The 20590-nt window shown below is 40.4% G+C and overlaps 2 protein-coding genes across 5 annotated transcripts; one reads left to right on the top strand and one right to left on the bottom strand.

Moving 5' to 3' along the window:
- The first annotated feature begins 1109 nt into the window (after positions 1-1109).
- ANKRD37 (ankyrin repeat domain 37) lies at positions 1110-3742 on the top strand. Its single transcript, XM_027635990.1, has 5 exons — positions 1110-1242; positions 1583-1735; positions 2390-2481; positions 2995-3224; positions 3493-3742. The coding sequence occupies exons 1-5, from the start codon at positions 1216-1218 to the stop codon at positions 3534-3536; spliced, it is 546 nt and encodes a 181-aa protein (XP_027491791.1). The 5' UTR covers positions 1110-1215; the 3' UTR covers positions 3537-3742.
- UFSP2 (UFM1 specific peptidase 2) lies at positions 3223-19048 on the bottom strand. 4 transcript variants are annotated; one of them, XM_027635981.1, is made up of 12 exons: positions 18981-19048; positions 16932-17010; positions 15061-15241; positions 14917-14983; positions 14440-14597; positions 13411-13603; positions 11860-12006; positions 11243-11407; positions 9766-9890; positions 7570-7646; positions 5787-5911; positions 3223-4362 (listed from the first exon to the last, which is right to left on the bottom strand). In XM_027635981.1, exons 1-12 carry the CDS (start codon positions 19026-19028, stop codon positions 4276-4278), a joined length of 1452 nt encoding a protein of 483 aa, XP_027491782.1. In that variant the 5' UTR covers positions 19029-19048; the 3' UTR covers positions 3223-4275. The 4 variants fall into 4 exon arrangements, with proteins under 4 accessions (XP_027491782.1, XP_027491783.1, XP_027491784.1 ...); XM_027635982.1 differs by having other exon boundaries at positions 14440-14594; XM_027635983.1 differs by lacking the exon at positions 18981-19048 and adding an exon at positions 18818-18959 and having other exon boundaries at positions 16932-17012.
- Between the last annotated feature and the right edge of the window lie 1542 nt (positions 19049-20590).

Here is a 20590-nt window from a genome sequence, read left to right as displayed (position 1 = left end):
AAGTTATGCAACTGTTTTTGGAAACTCAAAGCAGTCACTGATGGCGACTGTGGTTTCTCTGCGCAGAGGCATTAAGCCCTTCCACCCTTGCCTTTCCTGGCTGCCATGGGCACCGAGTACTACAGCTCTGTGAGGGGAAGGCAGGTTGCACCATGAAATGCCACTGCACCATGGTCAAAACAGATTCCAAGCACTTCTTTTTGATGGAAACAGCCTTTGAGTATGGCTGTGGCAGGTTCTGGTTTCCAGCACAGACAAGTCTATGGGTGGAAAGCCTGTTTGCGACCTTGGCTCACGTGGTCTGACCCTGTCTAGGACATTTTGAACTCAGGTCAGTGACAATCAAATCTGTGCTTCTTGCAAATGTGTTTTGAGCAGAGATGTAACAGGTAGCTGCGTCCACCTCCACCATCACCAGTTCTAGTCCTGCTGAGACTGGTGATGAACTTGCTGTGTGTACACTGAAAGGGAGCCTGGGGTTTCATAGACCGTGGCAGGTCTGGTCAGTCTCCCTGGCCTAGTGGCAGAGCTTGCGTAGGGGATTTCTTTATACTGACTTCAACTTTTTTCGGGGGAAATTCTAAATTAATCCTCTATTGCTTTCTTTCCTAGATCCAAGTCTGCCTTGGTTTTGCCTTCCCAATCCAGCAGTACCCCAAGGTAAGATGGCAGAACCTCACAGGAGGCTGTGCTTAGCAACAGCAAAACCAAGCAAACCAGTATGACGCGTACATGGTTCGGTGGGCTCCCGGCTGCCAGCGGCAGGAGGGGTTTCCGGAGACCCCCGCTCCCGACCAGTGCCGCAGCCGGTGTCAGGCTCCTCGGGAGTGGCAGCGGCGGGATGGCGGACACCGGTGGGATGGCGGACACCGGTGGGATGGCGGGCGGGACGGCGCTCCCGCGGCTGCGAGTGTGTGCGGGACGTGCCGAGCCGCCCCGCGCCACATGGCCGCCCCCGCCGCTGCCCGCACAGCCACCGGCAGCCCGCCCCGGCCCCGCGGCGCCCCCGGGGCGGCCAATGGCGGCCGGGCGGGCGCTGCCGCTGCCTACGTGACGCGGCCGCGGGGGGCGGGGGCTGCGGCCGGAGCTGCCTGCGCGCGCGGCTGGTGAGGGGGGTGGGCGGCCACAGCCCCGGAGCCGCCACAGCCCCGGAGCTCCGAAAGCCGCGGAGCCGCCACAGCCCCGCCAGCCCGCCGCGCTCAGCAAAGGGAGGCGATGTTGATGCTGGACTGCAGTTTAGAGGTGAGGTTTGGGGAAGGTGGGTCTGTTCCTTTGTCTTACCGGGAGCCCAGACACGGAACAGGGTGAAGTGTACTTTACCTGGAACTGTTCGGAATGTTGGGGCGCTGCCGCCGTCGATCGGTATTTCCGATTATGAGATTAAAAGCCAAAAAAGTCATGCTTGGAGCTGTTTATTTTTTTTTTAAAGGGAAGTTTCAAGGAACACGAAGGTCCGACGATTTGCGAGGGGGATGTTTCCTGCCATAATGCAGTGTGCTTAGATCTGCTGTGGCTTAAACTGGCAGTAACATTCTTTTCTTTTCCTTTTTTTCTTTGTCTTTTGATTTATTGTTTATTTCAGTCTGGTAGTTTCAGCAATCTGTTTGAGGCAGGAACCGGTGTGAACGCACCTGCAGATGCCTTTGGTCAGTCTCCAGCTCACTTGGCTGCTTGTGGTGGTGAAGCTTTTTTCCTACTTTGGCAACTACAGACAGGAGCAAATTTGAACCAACAGGTAAAAATACATAAGTTTCATTTCTTCCACTTCTAATCTGGTATGTTAGTAATTCCAGTTAATATTATTTACATACTTTTTATCTAAGAGAGGTTTTATAAACAGTTGTATGGCATGAGGTACCTAGGGTCACTTATTTTAGAGTAAGCTCTAGCATGAACCAGAAATCCTGTCTATATTGTGTTAGCAATTTCATTTGCTATAATAATGCAATTTTCACACAGTGCTGCATGCAGATTTCTAGAGAACTTAATTCTTTTACACAAATGATTATTTATTTTTCCTCCAAAATTTTGTCCTTTGTACTTCCAGTACACATAAGGATTCTAGCTGCAAAGTTTAATTTACTTATACCTCTGAGCTGGTAGAAAGCTGTTGGTCACAGCAATCCCTGAATGATGCTCAAAAATGCTGTTAATCAGTGTACAGAGTGTATTCTGTGTAAATTATCTTTTAGAAGGCAAAGGTTAAAAAATTAGTATTGCAGGGGACAGCGTTTTTACTTTGTGGTGACGAATACACTAAACATTTAATGGCAGTTATCAAGTACGCTCGCTCTCAACAGGCTGATATACACAGTCATTTTGAGGAACAAGATAGGTTTATCCCATTCCCCTTCTTCAAATGACTGCTATATGTAAATTGTGTTTTTAGGATTGCCTTGGAGAAGCCCCAATTCATAAAGCAGCAAAAGCTGGAAGTTTGGAATGTCTCGCTCTCCTTGTTGCTGGTGATGCCAAAATTGAGTAAGTTGAGTTACATTTATTAATTTCAGTAACAGCATCAAAGGATGTGTATTTTACACAGTACTTCTGCTTGTTCATGATGTGCATGCTAAGGCTGCAAATATAGCATGACTACAGCATAAGAGTATTAAAAACTGAGATAAGCACCAAAGTAGCATGGACCATATCCTGTTATTTTGTTATATGTTAAATACCTCTGTAATAACTGCTGAGAGAATATTCCTGATCATAATCTCTCGTTGTTAGTTTTCCATTCCAATGCTGTGCTCATCTTCTTCTTGCCTTTCTGATATGAGAAGCCAATCCTAGTCTGATGACAAATTTATTTTAAAATAATTATTGTTGTATTTAATGCCAGCCCTCTGTATGAGCCCCATGCTATCCTTGACAAACCTTCTTGATATTGATTTTCTGTAGTTATTTTTATACATCTGTCTAAATATACCCCTTAATCAGTGGTTGCTCATAATATATATGCCAGTGTAATTGGTTATTGTTAACTCTGTGTTTCAGCTTGTGCAACAACAGTGGACAGACAGCAGCAGATCTTGCACTTGCTTATGGCTTTCTGGAATGTGCCAAGTTCCTCACCACAATTCAGCACACTCAGACAATGAAACTGAAAGGACGGTGTGGCTACTTGCTAAGTGACAAACATGGCTTGCTGAGAGAGGATCCAACTGCACAGAAACAAGAAAGTAAAACCAGCAGATCCATAAGCAGGAAGAGGAGAAGATCAGATGGTGTGTAACACAGTTAAGTTTAATACAATTCAGAATATTTTTCTAAATGTTTTTAGCGTCCAAGGAAATGGTTTTAGACACACAGCAGTTAGATATAGAAGCCTGCTAGTAAGGATGAACTTGCATAGGTAGTTAAGGTTATGGTCTTCTTGGAAACGGACAGTGCATGGGGAATGCCAGTGGAACGACTACTTTAACAAAGGGGAAAAAAATAGGTACTCTTACTTGTACTGATGTAGAAGCTACAGACTTATTGTTGTTTATTCAGATGACAGATCTTGTTTCCTTGCTGCCAGAAGAAACAGCCTGTAATCCCAACATGAAATATGGGGAATCCAAAGTCTGAAGAAACATGACTGGATGATACATTGAGCAGCCAGATGTGTATGCTGGGACATTGTCTCCTTCTGAGAAGGAGGAAAGCTTGTTTATTGTTACTTCTTACAGAAGAATGTTGTGGTTCCCCCCCCAATAGTTGTATTCATACAGCTATAAATAAATGAGCATGTGACAATTAATTATCTTGATTTTTTTTTTCTGTGTAAATATGAGAGCAGAATTCATAAAATTCAATATATAGCCACTTTTTTCCCACTCCCAAAAGGCCGTCATTGACAGTACCAGCAGCAAACGATGCCTTTGAACAGATTCACAGTGCACAAGACAGCTGGCTGTGTAGAATCTGAAAGGCAGGGGACAGTTCATCTTTTCGTCATGAAAGAAATCCATAAAATAAAAGGATTGGGCATTTAATCTGTAAAGATTTTAGCGTGGCAAAAAATGCTATATAAACATAAAGTTGCCTTAGGGAAAAGAACAGATATTAGTTGCCTAATAAATGCATTTGTAAGGAATGCAGTTCACAGCAGATAACTCTTATTTCTAGAGGTTTCATTTAAAAAAAAAGTTTCTTAATTTAAATTACGCCAGCAACGTTTCTATTTCAACTGAATTTTGATTGACTTAAAGCATTCTTTTGATAAATAACAGGACAGTTTTATCTAGATCAGCTAGTAGTCTGGCGTGGCATGTTCCAGCACAAGAGAGGAATTTAAATAGCTTTTGGTCGTTGAGGTAGGCACAGATTATAATAGGCGTCCTTGTTCCAAAACTCCGGGCCCTTCCATCCACAGCAGCCCTGTCCAAGAAAAGCAAGATAGCTTTTAAATCTACTATGAATTCTAGTATTCTTACCTACTTCTATTGGATTTATTTTACTAATCATTTTACTAAGCTGTATGAATTCTTTTCAGATACCTATGGAATGCAATGACAATTTTCAGAAAGTTGCCTACATGCCTGGAAACACATGAATGGAAAATTTATAGCAGACTCTCTCTCCCTGTTCCTATCTCCCCAGCTTAGTTCCTAGAAGTATCATCTCCTGCACTCCATGCCCCCTTCCCGCTACCTCTTCTGCTGCTACAGAGAGATTAGTATTATTCTAAAATCATTCTTGCGGTTCCCATTTCTCATCCTGAATCCTTGCCTTCTTTGGTAATAGCTGATATTTCAGCCCCAAGCAGAGCTTTCAATATCAGAAACTGTGCTGTTCATCCTGATTCTGCAGAAAAAAAAGCAGTCTAACAAAGCTCTTAAGTTTGCAGAGTACCACAGAATTATTGGAGATGTTTTTGAAGAAAACAGCTACAGAATGCCAGTCCACTCCACCTCAGTTCCTCCCCATCCACTTTTGATGAGGAAAGTAGGTTCTGCATGTATTCTATCCTCCTGGACCATTCTTAACAACTGTAGCTGTAACAGCCTTTGGTCCTACACATTCTTTGGAAACTGCTTCTGTTTTCATGTCAAGCTTTGATAATTACAGTCCAGCAGAATGTTTCTTAAAACAGCTTTTTCTGTTGGGCCCCACACATGGATATCAGAGATTCAAAATAAAAGTTACTATTTGCAACTTAATATGAAGAACAGAGAAGAAATTGATTATGTAACACCTACAGGAGATTTTATCCACTTTTCACAGTTTACATTTCTGACACTACATTTACTGTTTTGTAATGCGCTGTGTCATCCCTTCTAGTGGCTTTAAATGTGGAAATAATATTACATACCCTTTAGCTCTTCGGAGGTTTTTTCTTTACAGTTCTCCCACATTTTTAAAACAGTTCAGTACCTGACCTTTAAACATAGTTCAAGGCCTGATCTGAGAATGCTTAGTGTTGGATTTTTAAAATAATTTTTAAAATTTAAAATAAATTGCTATCTTCTCTGCTTCATTTTCAGCATTTTACAGGCTGAACAGATTTTTCTGTTTCATTCAAAATACCAAACACAGTTATTGTATACACTACAGAGTAGAAGAGGGAGATGGGTTACTTCAGATAAAATGAAGAACAGTTGCTGATCTGATACATCTCCAAAGACACTAAGTTTCAGAAACTGCCAATAAGTACCATACAGTAGTATGCAGGTTAACTGGGATCAGCACTTCCTCCATAAGGAACCGAGAAGCCGTATAATGGCTAATTCGTATTTGGCCGTACGTTACCTGATCTATGTATGTACATAAATATGTGTGTATATATAGGCATGAAGCCTCACCTTTTCCAAAACAGCATGCAGATCTTCTCCTCCGGTGTAATGTGGGTCTAGAATCAAATATTTTATTTGCCCTGTAATCTCATTCCAAGCCACTCCTAATATCGTGTGAGCTAAAACACCTCCACCTAAAACAGGAGAAACACAAATTGCTACGTTTATTTTACTGAGATTGGCAAATGGGCAAGGCTTAAATAAAAATACATCAACACTTTCTACTAACAGATTAGCTTAGTTATCAAGATGATTCTGAAGCTGACCTACATAAGATTCTACACATTATTAAATAACATATCTTTACTGCAACTAGGGAAGATTAGTTGTAGTAAGTAAAGAATTTACTTTTCAAATTTCTTGCAAGTCAGCAAGGCAGGTTAAATCCTCAAAACTTTCACCAGATGAAGTCAAGAGTATTTCAAACATCTGTTTTGCAGTTTTTCTTTAAAGAAACTTAACTGTATAAAAGAAATCTGGAAAACTTCCTGGTTGTAAAATGACTAAAGTTAGAACAGAAATCAGAATTGCTGGATAAGGTTTATCTGCTGTTTTCTACTAATTTACATCAATGGATATTAGGGGCAGAGTAGTAACTTCTGACTTTCTCTAGCTTGCAAACAGGAAAAAGGGATATTTTGATGAGATGGGCACAGATCAACTCTTGCACGTTTCTTTCAGGTAACATGAGAAGTTTATGCCCCTGCAATACTGTAGTAATGACTCCACACAACAGACAGGAATTGCAAAATCTGCAAAAGAACACAACTAAAAACAACCCCCAAACAGCCAATCTCCATACCTCCAACAACAAAAAAAATTAAACCAACCTACAAGAGAGCATTACAGGGAAAAATAAGTTACAGCCTAAAAGATTTTTCAATACAGGATTCTAAATTCTTGAAATTCAGACAAAAAGGCTGCTGAAAGACAAAGAATATTTCATAGAATCATAAAATGCTTTGGGTTGGAAGGGACCGTAAATATCTCCTAGTTCTAACCCTGCTGCCATGGGCAGGGACATCTTCTACACCAGCTTGCTCAAAGCTCCACCCAGCCCGGCCTTGAACGCTCCCAGGGATGGGGCATCCACAGCTTCTCTGGTCAACCTGTGCCAGTGCCTCACCACCCTCACTTCTTTCTAATATATAATCTAAACCATCATCATACTAAAGCCTGGACTTTTGGGACCTCTAATTTGAGAAAGTAACACTATATTGTGGAGTATCAAATATGGATTGTAAAAACTGCTAAAATTAATTTTATTAAAGCTGAACATAATAATATCAATATTACTAATTTTATAAACCACAGCTTGGAAATAGTTCAATTAAAGTTACAGTATTCTTAGGAGTGGCACTTACCTTAACAACATCTCAGATTATTAAAACTGGTCTTAAAAAAAATTTGGATAAAAACTTCTCTTCCAAGCAAGAGAAACACTACGCTTCTGTGAGGGGAAGTTTTGGGGAACTGTATGATCTTCTGTTCCTCTAGAGAGCAGAAGTCAGCTCTCAAGTTATGATTTAACAGCCATTTACAAAAACACCATTTAGATTGACTTTTGTTACCATGTTTAATACTGAGCTTGGGAGTAATACTGAATTAAAAGATACCAGACAGACTAAATTGTATCATTTTTGAAGCTACCTTGGGGAAACCATAATTTTTAATTCATCTACAGTTTTGATTAACTCTTGTACAGTAAATTGAACGGGTTCTAATTGAAATACAATTCAGCACAGGGAGGCCATGAACTTTCACTGGCTTTCTTCAATATTCAAGCACTTACCAATCATAATTGGAGTTCCCTCAGTCTTGAAATGATTAGCAAGCTCTCTTCCCTGCAATGCTAGTTCAGAACCCTGGCTAGGTAAGAAAAACAACAATAGATTTGTCATTCTCACTAGGCTTAATTCTCTAATTATCCATTATACTTGTTAATTGCATAGGTAACCGATTAGAGGGTCACTTGGATTATTACTGTGTAAACTTCCTGAGACAATGTGAAAAACATTTTCTAATGCATCTCAGAGATCCTGGTTGGACCAATGAATCTGCTGTAAGCCTCATTGCCACTGTGGAGCATCTGGAGTCACCCAGCCTCTATGAAAGTGTCTGCTGCTCATCTCTCACAGTGGGGACAGCTGGTAAACCCCAAGAGGTCCCTCCAAGTGGCTGAAAAAGAGGTTGGCCATATCTGTCAACAAGGGGAAGTCTGAAGTAACAAAAAAATAAGGACTTGATAAAGATGCGTATAATTACCTCTCTTAAGGTAAGTTTCTACTGTAATTGCACAAGCAATTGCAATATTCATACCCACGTTGGCTTTGAAAACCAAATCTCAAATAACATTAGTAATCTGTTCAAAAGCAACACTGAACTTAGCTTTGTTACATTCTCCCTGCTTTCTTTTTCAACTATGTAGACCAGCCACTAACAAAAGAAATCTAGATGTAAGAGAAAGGTGTGCACACAATGCATGCACATACTCTAGGATTTGGAGCTGAAGACATATGTCTGATGGAGACTTATATTCCTCTTAGAAGACTGACAGTACTCCCAAAAGTGGTGACAAAAGCTAGGCAAGGAAATTAATACAGATATATTTAATATCTTGTCATTATAGTTCTTCATAGAGTGGTTAACTTCTTTAAAACCCAAAGAAAGCCTGCACACCTACTTCCCAAGTTCCTGGAGAGATGGATTAAATGCAGATAGAATACAAAACTGGGAAATGGTGCATTTATGATAGTGGATCCAGGACCCAGTACTAGTGTTGCTGGCGCAGCTGTGAAGTCTTATTTCCATTAAAGGTTAGAGGTGCTATGTGAAATAAACCCAAGACAAAAATGTCATCCACTGCCAGTGACCAGCTAAAAAAGATGCATAATATTTTCTTCTTCCCAGCACGGTATTGATGTTGGTTTTTCATAATCCTGAAAAAAATTGGTGTTCCCTTGGGGCAACACTATAGGCAATTCTACTCAGTTCACAAAAGAATTTATTCTATATTCTTATATACAGGAATAAAAATCTTCCTAATGGCAGGGTCTGTCACAGCTATCATAAATAATAGCTGGATCATCTGCAAATACAAGCTCTGGAACAGAAACAAAGATTAAGATATTTAAGAACTGAGCTATTTTCCTAAGATTAAGAATCCCCATCACCATGCTTATTTAGAATATTTACAGTGGAATTTACTCTAAATACACGAATAGTATTTTGACTTGAATTTTCATACGCACTGTGTTGGTATATGTTCTTTATTTCATGACTCTATTTATCACAACATGTTCAGGGATTTGTTAGTCTGCTTGGTGTTGCCTCTGTGATAAAAATCTGGTAATTTTACTTCTGATAAATGCTGAACATTATTCTTTTTGTCCAAAAATATCTTTGTAGGGTCGTTCATTGTCTATAAGATGATCAGATTGTCAGAATGAAAACAGATTCCTTGTTTTATTTGTCACACAAACCCAAAAAAAGAGAACATTATTTCCAGGCTGCTCAGCAATTCGCCTCAACCCTCAGGAGTTAGCTCTGTGGACACAGCAATAATTTATCAGTGTGCATTCAGTTCCCTGTGGCCACTGGACTGTTTGTCTGCTTCAAAAATGTGATGCAAAGGAACAGGCTGAGTTCCATATCAGTTTGCATATCATTAGGCAATTTATAGGATTAAGCACATCCAATGGGAGCCGCATTTGTAGCTTTATGAAACTGGGCAGTTGGCATATCCTTAAGCAATTTATAGCAACTGGAAACTGAAACCCCAAGCCTGCAAGAAATTCAACACCACCTTTATCTGTAAGCATTTAGCAAAAAATAAAGGGGGAATATAAGACTTATAAACAAAGAACCCTTAAAGGATTTATCTCTTTAATTATTCCCATTCTCCCAACCACTGTAATCATAATTTGCTTTTTATGGCATTCAGTCTTTTTAACAATTACTGAGCTACTAAACAGTTAATGATTCTTACCTGACAAATAATATCTTGGATGTTATTCCAAAAAGCTGATTCAGAACAAGCTGTACCTCAATTGAACCAATCCATTGCCGTGATCCAACAAATGCTGCAGGCTTGTCTCCAGCATCAACCAGTGCCTTTGCAACATCATGATGAAGAAGAAAAACAAACAGCAACAACATATAGTAGGGAATTCCACCACATTTTTGTGAATAAAGTTGTTTTATATTTATGGAAATGTGTTTTGAACCTAGCCAGTCAAAAGCAGAAAATAAGTATCAAATACATTCACTGGGGTTCTGTTTTAGAAATGTCCCTTTAAGCAGTAACACAGAACAGTGTCCATAAGCACAGACTACAAACCCAGGTCCACAGGCAGACTTCAAGCTGGGATGGTGAACACTGAGCTGTCTAATAATGCATCATTTGGACACTGCAGAAGCCACTTCATAGACTGAAGGGCTTGGATGCCGATTCAAAGCATCTCAGAAAAGGATCCATAAAATAGTGCTCTGAGAAAGAGGCCACTGAAATACACCAAAAGTTGTGGTTTATTTTAAACTCTTCTCTGTTCTGAGGCTTATATGCTACATGCAGCACTTGAGAGGGTCCTTTTCTGCTCAGGATACAAAGCCCACAAAGTCTCCTGCAGGCTACTGCTCTCTTCTAGATGCCTAAAAATATTACAGGAGTGCAGAGACTTCAGGAGCTTTTAGCTTTAGATCTGGTCTGAGCAATGTTCAGGAAATGCAGTTTTACCTTTAGTGTTCACATCCTTGCTAGGTAGGATGAAAGTTGTTTTATGAACTGGATTAAACTTTGCTAAAGATGTTCGGTTAACTAATAGAACACAAAGAACTATTTTTAGAAGATGGAAGGTAATTGCAGTATTTCTGGATAGGCACAGAGTATTAGTTACCCAAGCCTACAGTTTTTCTTCAGTGCTCTTAAGAGAAATGAACACATTCAGGTATGTAGTTGGATTCAAAACAGAAAAAGAAGTGAAGGAGAGTTAAAAAATCAGGAAAAGCATGCTGTTCTCAAAGGCAAATTTGCAAAAGGCGTCAATAAATTCATGCATAGCATCTGGGGACTAATCCAACTGTCACTGAATACAAAAGTCAGTTTTAAAACTGATTTTAGTATGACACACTGGGTTCTTTGTTCTCTTTTCATTTGGCAAAAACACTGAAAATGTCATAATCTCAGCTTCTAAAAGAACATTAATCCAAGGAAACATTTAAAAGACTATTTTAAGGAGTCTTATTTGTACAGATAATGTCATTCAACAGTGATAAACATTTGGAGACAGATCTCCTATAATAAAACTTGTTAAAAACAGTAACTCAGAACCACTACTTCAATTTAAGAGATAAATTAAAAATATCACACAAATCAAAATATATGGATTGGATCTTTAAAAAATAATCTACACAAATACTTTAGACAAATATGCATAAAATAATGAATCTCCTTAAATGGTCTATACCTGTTGGATTTCCTTGTGTGTTGGTATAGGTCTATCAATGTAACCTTGGTGCTTGAACCAAGAGCAGATTGTCTGCAAAGACCTATAGGCACAGCCCCAACCACTGTCATCAGTCCGATCCTGCATATAGTGGTGATAACTATACACACCATGTACTAAATAAACCTGCACAGAAAGAGATAACACAAAAGAATCTGATCACACTTGCATCAGTTTTCAGAGAAGTCATATGACCTGTCACTTGCACTGTAAAAGTTTTCAGCTGCAAATCTTTGGAAGAATCAAAGGGCCATTATTCACACATGATCACTCCTCCTGGTTTTGTCTCGTAAACATCTCTGTTCATGGTTTTAGTTTCTTGTCCGGGTTCTAAGAAACTTTTAAAGTACATGCTAAAAATGTGCACATCCTTTTCCAAGAAAATCCAATTTCTTTGGGACAAATATAGCAACCTAAAGCAATGCCATTTTGCGCAGAGAAGCCCTTTGATTTAAAAGGCTGGGCCAATTATTTCACTTTCTCATCTACACAACACTGACGATCTAAGTTACTGCTTTTAATAACAAACTCAAGTAAAAGAAAAAGTACTTTCTGACAAATGTTCAACTTAAACTTACCATACCAGGCTCCATACCAGGTGAATTAAGATGTAAGTGTGGATTTCTGAGATATCCATCTTTATATGGTTCATCTGGAAAATGATAAGCATTTGCTCTCTTGAAATATGGTCTGTCACAAGGCAGATTGTATAACCCATGCAATTCCTACATGCAAGTTCGAATAAAAATAAAGAGCACAATTCAAACTTTGGATTACAAGAAAGATCAAATTGTAAGCAGCAATAAAGACATATATATAATTTTAACAGCATAGCTTAGCAAATTATTAAAATATGCTTAACAAAACATTCAGCATGTACGTTTACTACTAGATCTCACGTCTCAAAGGAAGTTCATGCAGGCTTACCTCCTGTCTAAAGGGCCCACTGTTTTATGTAGTCCTGTTACATAATGCCTGCCACTGGAGCCCCACTGAAGATACCACGAGTGACAAGTTTGTTATGGAAGTATGATAAAATACATCACAGAAAAGAATTACAGTTTTATCTATGTAGTAGTGTAGATAGATACACACACTGAATTATAATCTTAACTGATACTGAAGACACACAAATACCTTGTATTGAGACAAACTAAAGATACTGAGCTTATGGCTCAAGCAGATTCGGTCTATTTTTAAATCTCTTAAGCCCTGTTTATAACACAGCAGCCACAATTAAAGAGATATACTGTCTTATTTCACAGAGCTTAAAAGTGAAAGGAATGATGAGATCATCTAGGATAATGTGTGTAACACAGGTAATACATTTTAGGCAGAGGTAACACTTTCCATCAGTGGGTAAGAGTGAACAGCAGACAGAGAGCAGGACAGACAGTGTGGCACCAGTGCCTGAGGCCTCTGCAAATGCAAGGCTAGATTAGGTTTTAAAGACCCAGTAATGCTTCACACAGAAGAAAATGAAAAATCACCACAGCTTCTACATCTCTAAGCTGCTCTCAGTATGTGTGACCTGGTTGAACTCAGTCTCAATCTGAAGGTTCTGCCGCATCACAACATTCTTCCACCTCATCCTCCTTTTTCTACATGTGCCAACCCAGAAGGCAAAAACAAAACAAAAGCTAGCTAAGCCTGGTCAGCTGTAAGCCACAAAAAGCAGCCCCCTCCAAACAAACAGACAAAAACCCCACCAAACACCAAGAAAGAAACCAAAACAAACAAACCCTCCCAGCATTAACCCTTTCAGGACATGTGTAATTAAAGCCTGAATGTAGAAAAACGCTACACATAATCTGATATTCTATCATGGAACTGGAGAAACTCAAAGAATATTGTACGGGATAGATAAAATCTATCTAAACCAAATTTTATGTACTTTTAAAGTTTCTATTGTTCTCTTACCAAAATGAGATCTGGCACATATTTTATAAAATAACTTCTAATAAATCAAGCTTCCACATTCAGTATGGTGCTTTGGTTACAATAAAAATAAATTTTAAAAAAATAACATTATCTGTTAGTATTTATTCTACATTGACTAAATGAAAAGCTTTACCACTGCTTCAATTACAACAATTAAAAATAAAATTAAAACTGTTTGTTGGCTTTACCTTTCTGTAACTTTCCAGTTGATCATCTGAAATACCTGTAGGATATGAGACTGTTACAAGATGATTTTTTCCTGGTAACATGAAATGAAATTGTTCTGGTACCACAATTGATGTTCCTTTCACGTATTTCATGATACATCTTTCCATGTCATCTAATTGCCCATGAATTGCTTTCACGAGGAGATTTTGTACCCTGCAAAGTCCAAAGGAGAATATTAAAAAAGCAGAGCAGCGATGGTGGATCATTTTCTCTCATAGCTCTGGCAGTTATGCAATACTTATATGCATATCTGCACCTGGTCAGATGAATGTACTACTTTCCTGCTTCTGCTCCCACAGGCAAAGGCAGAGCCTCACCATGCTTTAGTCAAGGCATGTCTGCACACAGAAACCAGTCCCTAGTGATTCAATCCTCCAAAGTGCAGGTATGCTGTTTTTTATCAGAAACACGACCATTATGAGCATTTGCCAAAATAAAAATTACATATATGACTACATGGGGGTTTTTTTGTTTGGTTGGTTTGGTTTGGGATTTTTTTTTCTCTCTTTTTTTTTTTTTCCATTTTATCCACCCCATTTAGTATTGTTCAGAGTCAAATCCTATGGGAAAAATACAAGTTAAAAATACAGAGGCAGCTTCAAACGTTTTCCATGGGCACCTACCCAGCTGCAGTCCCTAGTGTAGGGCTGAGATTAGAAAGACTCATCAAATAAACCCCAACTCTCACTTTTATACACCTCACATACTTACAAGAATTTTTAGAACATTTCCCTGCCTTTCTCATTGCTAAGTAATAGTTATGAGTTATCAAATCTATCAGACATTGATGCAGGCAGCAAAAGGATTGTTCTCAAGATTAGTAAAGCTAACAGCTGTCTACATGAGCTTTTATTATTTACACAGTTAAAATTCCACTCTAAAAATACTATATACTTTTCATTAAAATTACGAATGATATAGTTTTACTTCATTATTTCAAGAAAAAGCAGAAATTAAGCTGAAAATTGCAAGTTCAGGATAACACTTACTTTCCCCACGTTTCTTCTGGAGAAACAGATACAACAACATCAACTGGTAATGTCATATTTATGTAGTGGTGTTCCTTATTTTCCCTTTCAATGACTGGAGCCAAAGCAGCTAAAGAAGATGTCATTTCCAACATGAGGTCTACATTGACTATCTGCTGCTGCAGAGAATAAAGACACCAATAGGACATCTGCAACTACACATGCATCAAGTAGGCAAAAGAAAGATTGTAGATATTTGGTATCAAACTCAGTAATGAAATACCTGGGTTAAAAAAAAGCTAGTAACATCAAACTTCTATGTGCTGATCTACCATAGGTGGACCTCTGCACTCACATTGAGTCTCAATGACTTTAAAATGATTCTTTTAACTCATGTCAATGTCTATTTGTGCACAAAAAAGCCCAGGGAGGGCAAGTCTGAAAATGTTTAAATGATAAATTTTCTGACATAATTTTTTACTGGGGTGAGAGACATACCGTATCTTGTAACTTCTTATCCTTCTTTTTGCCAAGCTTTCGTTTGGTCTCATCATCTTGATCAAATCTGAAGTATCAACAGAAAGAGAAATTACTATAATAAGAAATTAATCTGCTATTCCCCCCAATTTTTAATATACTTACTGGATAAATCGTGTTATCTCCTTACACGCAGACTCATCAGTCAGATCTGGAACTGTGGTCATACCATTGTTAGGCCACACATACACTGAACTGTGGCAAATTCTTAATACAAGAACCTCTGAGGACAATTTGTTTGCAAGATCACTGAAAACATATCCTAATGCCTTTTTTGTTGATGCCTCTGAAACACAATAAGGATACAATTAGACTAGAAAATTCCCTTGCTCTTTTTTTTATAGCTGCTGGGCATACATTAAAAAAAAAGTTTTAACTTGGAATAAAAACCTAAATGCCGTTAGGATGAGAAAAATGACTAGGTGAACAAAAACTGATGTAAGATTTCCCTTAGCAGGTCTGCCTCAAACATTCATACTCATACCTCCCTGAACAAAAGTTCTCTTTTCTCTCAGATGTCATATACGAAGAGCTGAATGAATTACAGAATAACCTATTCTGCAGTCAATTCTCACATCTATAATTCTTAACCAAGCCTACAGTTGCAAACAAACTTCTACGTACAGACAAACTTTGAACTAAATCCTGGAAAGATTCAACCTGAGTCACATGTTTCTGATTTCATATCATTGTTCAGAAATACAAACAGACTAAATGTTTGGAAAAGCAGAGCCTATAGTCCAACTGAAGACCAAGTTCTGGCCAAAATAAACCTGCAGCTGTAACCCTGGTCTGCCTTAAACTTTATTACTGGTATAGACAGTTGGCTTTCAGAGCTTGACTTGACTATTTAACTTTTATCCACACCTTACAACCTGAACCAATACTGCACATGACAGAGCAACTTTTGCACATTATCCACATTTTTTCTTCACTGACCTTTGCTTAGAATACAAAAAGTTAAAAAAGCCTAAGAAGTCACCAAAGACTATACTGTATATCTTTAATCCTTTAACTTCAATTTGGTAAGCATTAGATAACTTTTGCACTAGAAGTATGTAAAAACTACAGTATTAGAAAAGTCAAAGGAAAACTGCTCCAAAAGAAAAACCTACTGCCTTCAAAAAGAATGGTGTGTCATATTTACACATTAAGAGCTGTGAATACCATGCATCTGGACAATTCAAATACCACTCCGCTGCACTGCGGTTAAAGTTCATTACACTGTAAATTAAGCCAAATAAACAGCCCTTCTTTGAGGATGCAACTCACAAAATGTTGCTTTGCATTAGGCCAATCTATTCCACACTTCTGCTGCACATCATGACCTCAAATAAGCCCAAATTCCTTTTCAAGGTTCACTAACATGGAATTCAGTGTCTCTAGTAGAGACTTGTCTTTTAAAATGCAGAATGAGGGACATTTGAACTAAAGACAACCTCCTTCCACATTCTGCCCTATGACAGCTCAATAGGTCGCTGACAGCTTTGAGCTGACTTTCTGAAGAGGATGTCACATTACTGTAACAGTGTGGGACTAGAGGAGCCCCTTAACACCATATGGACTAGTCCCTTGTTATCACTTGGAACTGCCAGAGCCAATCCCACCTAAATTCACTAGGCTGACTAGTTGATTTATTCCCCTTCTCTATTTCTCTAGGAAGACTGGACCACAGTCCCAAAACTGTATTAATACAATCTTGTTATAACCAAATTCATTGTCATTAAATTATTCTTTGTCTGCTTAGAATTTCAGGGTCAACTTTGGAGTCAAGCTGAAAATAAAAAACACATGATGGAAAAAGATTGTCAGAAAATTTATGGAGATAAAGAATAACATTTTGCGTACTTAATTGTTACAGGTTTTGGAAGAAGCACTTAACAGCTGGTGAAATGCAAACAAAATAAATATCTTAACCAGTTTATTAATAGAAGTTTATATAAATACTAAGAAATCTATTAGTCTAATAGACACACCATCAGTAGTTGCTAGCTGAAATGCAAGATCCAAGCCTCCTCTTATTCTGAAGAGTATATCCATAGCTTCTAGAATTACCTAAGGAGAAAAAAGAAGCAATGAAAATGAATAGCCACTTCAACATGTCTTCTCTCGAGCCACAACTGACTGCTGTTTTACCACAGTATGCCAGCACACCAGCAATTATTGCAACTGCTCCGGTTACAAGAGGCCAGTGAATAAACAGGGAAGTGTGTGGCACAGCAACACACAGTTGCTGGAGTCAGTACCTGAATTACATGAGTACTGCTACAAACACAGTCCTTAGAACACATTTCCTGCCTAAACAAAAAAATTGTAATTCTATACTTCTACCATTTAGAAATACTTTGGGTAAAATGTCTTTTTTTCAATCCAAATGTATTTCCCATAATATGTCTTCTTCTAGCTCAAGTAAACCAAGGACTGCTCTAAGCAGAAAGGTAATTAGGCACATCTGTAAGTATGCATTCATCTTGGTTAGGAAATCACAGCTTTAGAAGGAGAAAAAAAAGGGGGGCAGACACATACACAACCTGTAGAACTACGGCCAAGTTTCACATTTGACAGGAGAGCCACTTATGCCAGCATAGAGATCACCCAGCTGTTTGCCCCCTTCCAAAGTCCCCACTTTGTGTCCTCAGGACTGCTCATTGCAGACATTTTAACATGAACTTCATCAGAGAACTCATGCAGATGGAAACCCATCCTCTTATTGGCAGAAGACAGATCAATTCCCAGTCACGTTCAACACAGTGGTACAAAACCAGCTGTGGCAGTGCAGAGAGGAACAAAAGGTGACAGCCCAGATGAGTGTGGGTATTCTTCAATCTAAGTCCAAAAAGAAATGCTTCACAGCCTTAATTGCTCTAAACCCCCCCACCAAGCACCTATAACAATAATTACACTATGACCCTTTGGAAAGCCTTATCACATAACTGTTTACTTACAAAGTATGAGAGACTTCCAGGTGCAATGTTAGTGTTATTCATGAAAGAAACAAAACATAGGACTTTCTTTCCATTAAAAGTATTCTAAAGAGAAATATGCAAGATATGCATACCTGATGAAAATATAATCATCTACTACACTTTTAGTTGTGGGCAAAGGATTTTCAGGTTCCTGAAGCCTAACTGTGAAGTATTTTAGATAATATAGTTATCTACATTAATAGGGTCTTGGAGTGTGGGATCCACAAGTGCCTGAAAGAATGTTTGCATGGTTGACGTGAAAGACCTTTCTATTTGAAGTATTATTATGCAAGAATAACATTCACGAATAAGAAGCAGAGCTTTGCAAAAGGAGGAAGAGAGGATCTGGCCTTTTGGTAGTGGTTCCTCATGGATGATCACAGAATGGGTCAGGTTGGAAGGGACCACAGTGGGTCACGTGGTCCAATCTCCCTGCTCAAGCAGGGTCGTCCTAGAGGACATTGCACAGAATTGCCTGCAGACAGTTCTCGAACATCTCCAGTGAGGGAGACTCCACAGCCTCTCTGGGCAACCTATTCCAGTGCACAGTCACCTGTACAGCAAAGAAGTTCTTCCTCGTGCTCAGGTGGAACATCCTGTGCATCAGTTTCTGCCCGTTGCCTCTTGTCCTATTGCTTGGCACCACCGAAAAGAGCCTGGCTCTCTCATGATGATGTCTTCCGCCAAATCCCTGACCAAAGCCACGCAGACCGAGACCCCCAGGGCGATGAGGAACAGCAGCTGCCAGCGGGGAGGAGGAGGCGGCAGCGCGGGAGGCGCCGCTGCCCCCGTTTGACACAAGCCAGGCCCTGCGGAGAGGGGTCCGAGGGGCCTCGACACCTCTCTCCGAGGTGCCCCTGGGGCTGGAGGCCCAAACGCCGCCGCCAAACCCAGCTGGCAGTGGGGACACAGCTCCCAGCCCGCCAGAGCACAGGGCGGGCAGCCCCGGCGGGAGCACTCCCATCCCCGCCGAGGACGGACGGACGGACAAACACTAACCCATCCACCCACCCATCCCTACCCCCAGGGAAGGGGAGATGAGGGGAGGGGCGGACTCACCACGTCCGTCAGAGCCGCCGCGGGGGCCGGGCCCGGGCGCGGGCGCATCCTCGTGGCGCACGCGCGCTCCCGCCTGTAAGGGGCGGGGAGCAGCTCCCGCTGCCGGCGCGTCCCCGCCTCCCCGGCCGCGCCCCCGCCCCCGCCCTACGGGGCAGTGCCCTCGCCGTGCTGCGGCTGTCGGCACAGGCCCTGCCTCGTACAGCCGGGCAGGACGGGCCGCGGTGCTGCACGGTTCCCTATGGAGTCACCCGCCTTCCCTTCCCTTCCCTGCGCTCCTGCCCGGCTTCCCGGCACTGCGACAGAGTGCCTACAGCTGAGCCTTCTTTAGCTCGGGCACTGAGCCCAGTGCGTCTGCGGGAAGATTGTGGTACCTCCTCACTATTTCTGCACATTCCTTGGAAGACGCTCCAAAATCCCTCTTGCCCGCCTTCTGCTTTGCATTACTGCTGCTTCCAGGCCAGGCTTGTCCGCATCCACCTTCTCGGTCGCATCAAGCTGCTGAGGTCCAGAAATCCTCCCCATTAATCCCTCCATCAGTGCTCTATGTGTTACGCTGTAGAATTTAATTCCAGGTCTGTTTATTTTCGATAAATTATTCCTATCCTCCTCCTCAGAAATGCCAACTAGCTTCTTAACAGAACCCTTCAGCTGGTCTGCAGAGGTCAGTTTTCTGTCATCTGTGGTTGTTTCTTTCTCTGCTGTCACCTGCCCTTGGGTTCCTCACCCAGCATCTCTAACTACCAGCATTCGAAGAACAGCACTGAGGTTACCCAATGAAGCTTCACTGTGTGAACCTCCACACATTGCAAAAAAACAAACCAAACAAAAAAAAACCCCAAACCAACCCCAAACAAACAAACAAACCAACCCCCAAAAAACCCAAAACAACAAACTCCAAAACAAAAACAAACCCCAAAACTTCAAGCTTTTTAAAACTTCTGCATACTGTCTATCTCGGGTGCTTAGCACAAGCAAAATGTGCCTAGACCTTCCACTGTACACAGTATTCCAACATGTTACAATAAAATGTATAAAATCTATTTTATTAGATGTATTTCCACCGCTGTGATGCTGCGGCTTTTCTGCTCTGCACCCACGACTGACATGGCTAATGTGTGATATGAATCTCTTGGAGCTTTCTGTTGGATATTCATGCGGTTTAATCCCAGCCAGCAGCCAAGGCCCACACAGCCACTTGCTCACCCTCCCACCAGCAAAACTAGGGAGAATCAGAGAAGTGAAAACTTGTGGGTTGAGTTAAAGACAGTTTATTAGGCAAAGCAAAAGATACACACAGAGGCAAAGCAAAACAAGGAATTAATTCACTGCTTCCCATGGGTAGTGATGCCTTAAGCCCCTAATGGTTTTTTTATTTTTCTAATATTGGTAAGCCTTGTAAGTTTTATAGGTAGACTCTAAAAGCAGCATCCCTTGTCCCTTGTCCCTATCCCTTTCCCTGTAGGCACCCTTGTTAATCCCTCTGCTCAGGGAAAGGTTGCAGAATAAACAGAATAAACAGGAGTTATTTGTTGCTTGTCCTTCAGCAGACACGCTGCTTTAGAATTTGCCAATTCATCAGTGTTTAGGAGAAAAGGAAGACAAGGATGAGA

The sequence above is a fragment of the Corapipo altera genome, unplaced genomic scaffold, assembly GCF_003945725.1.
Source record: "Corapipo altera isolate COAL_440 unplaced genomic scaffold, ASM394572v1 22b, whole genome shotgun sequence".
Classification (NCBI taxonomy): Eukaryota; Metazoa; Chordata; class Aves; order Passeriformes; family Pipridae; genus Corapipo; species Corapipo altera.
This window is presented reverse-complemented; position numbering and strand designations above follow the sequence as displayed.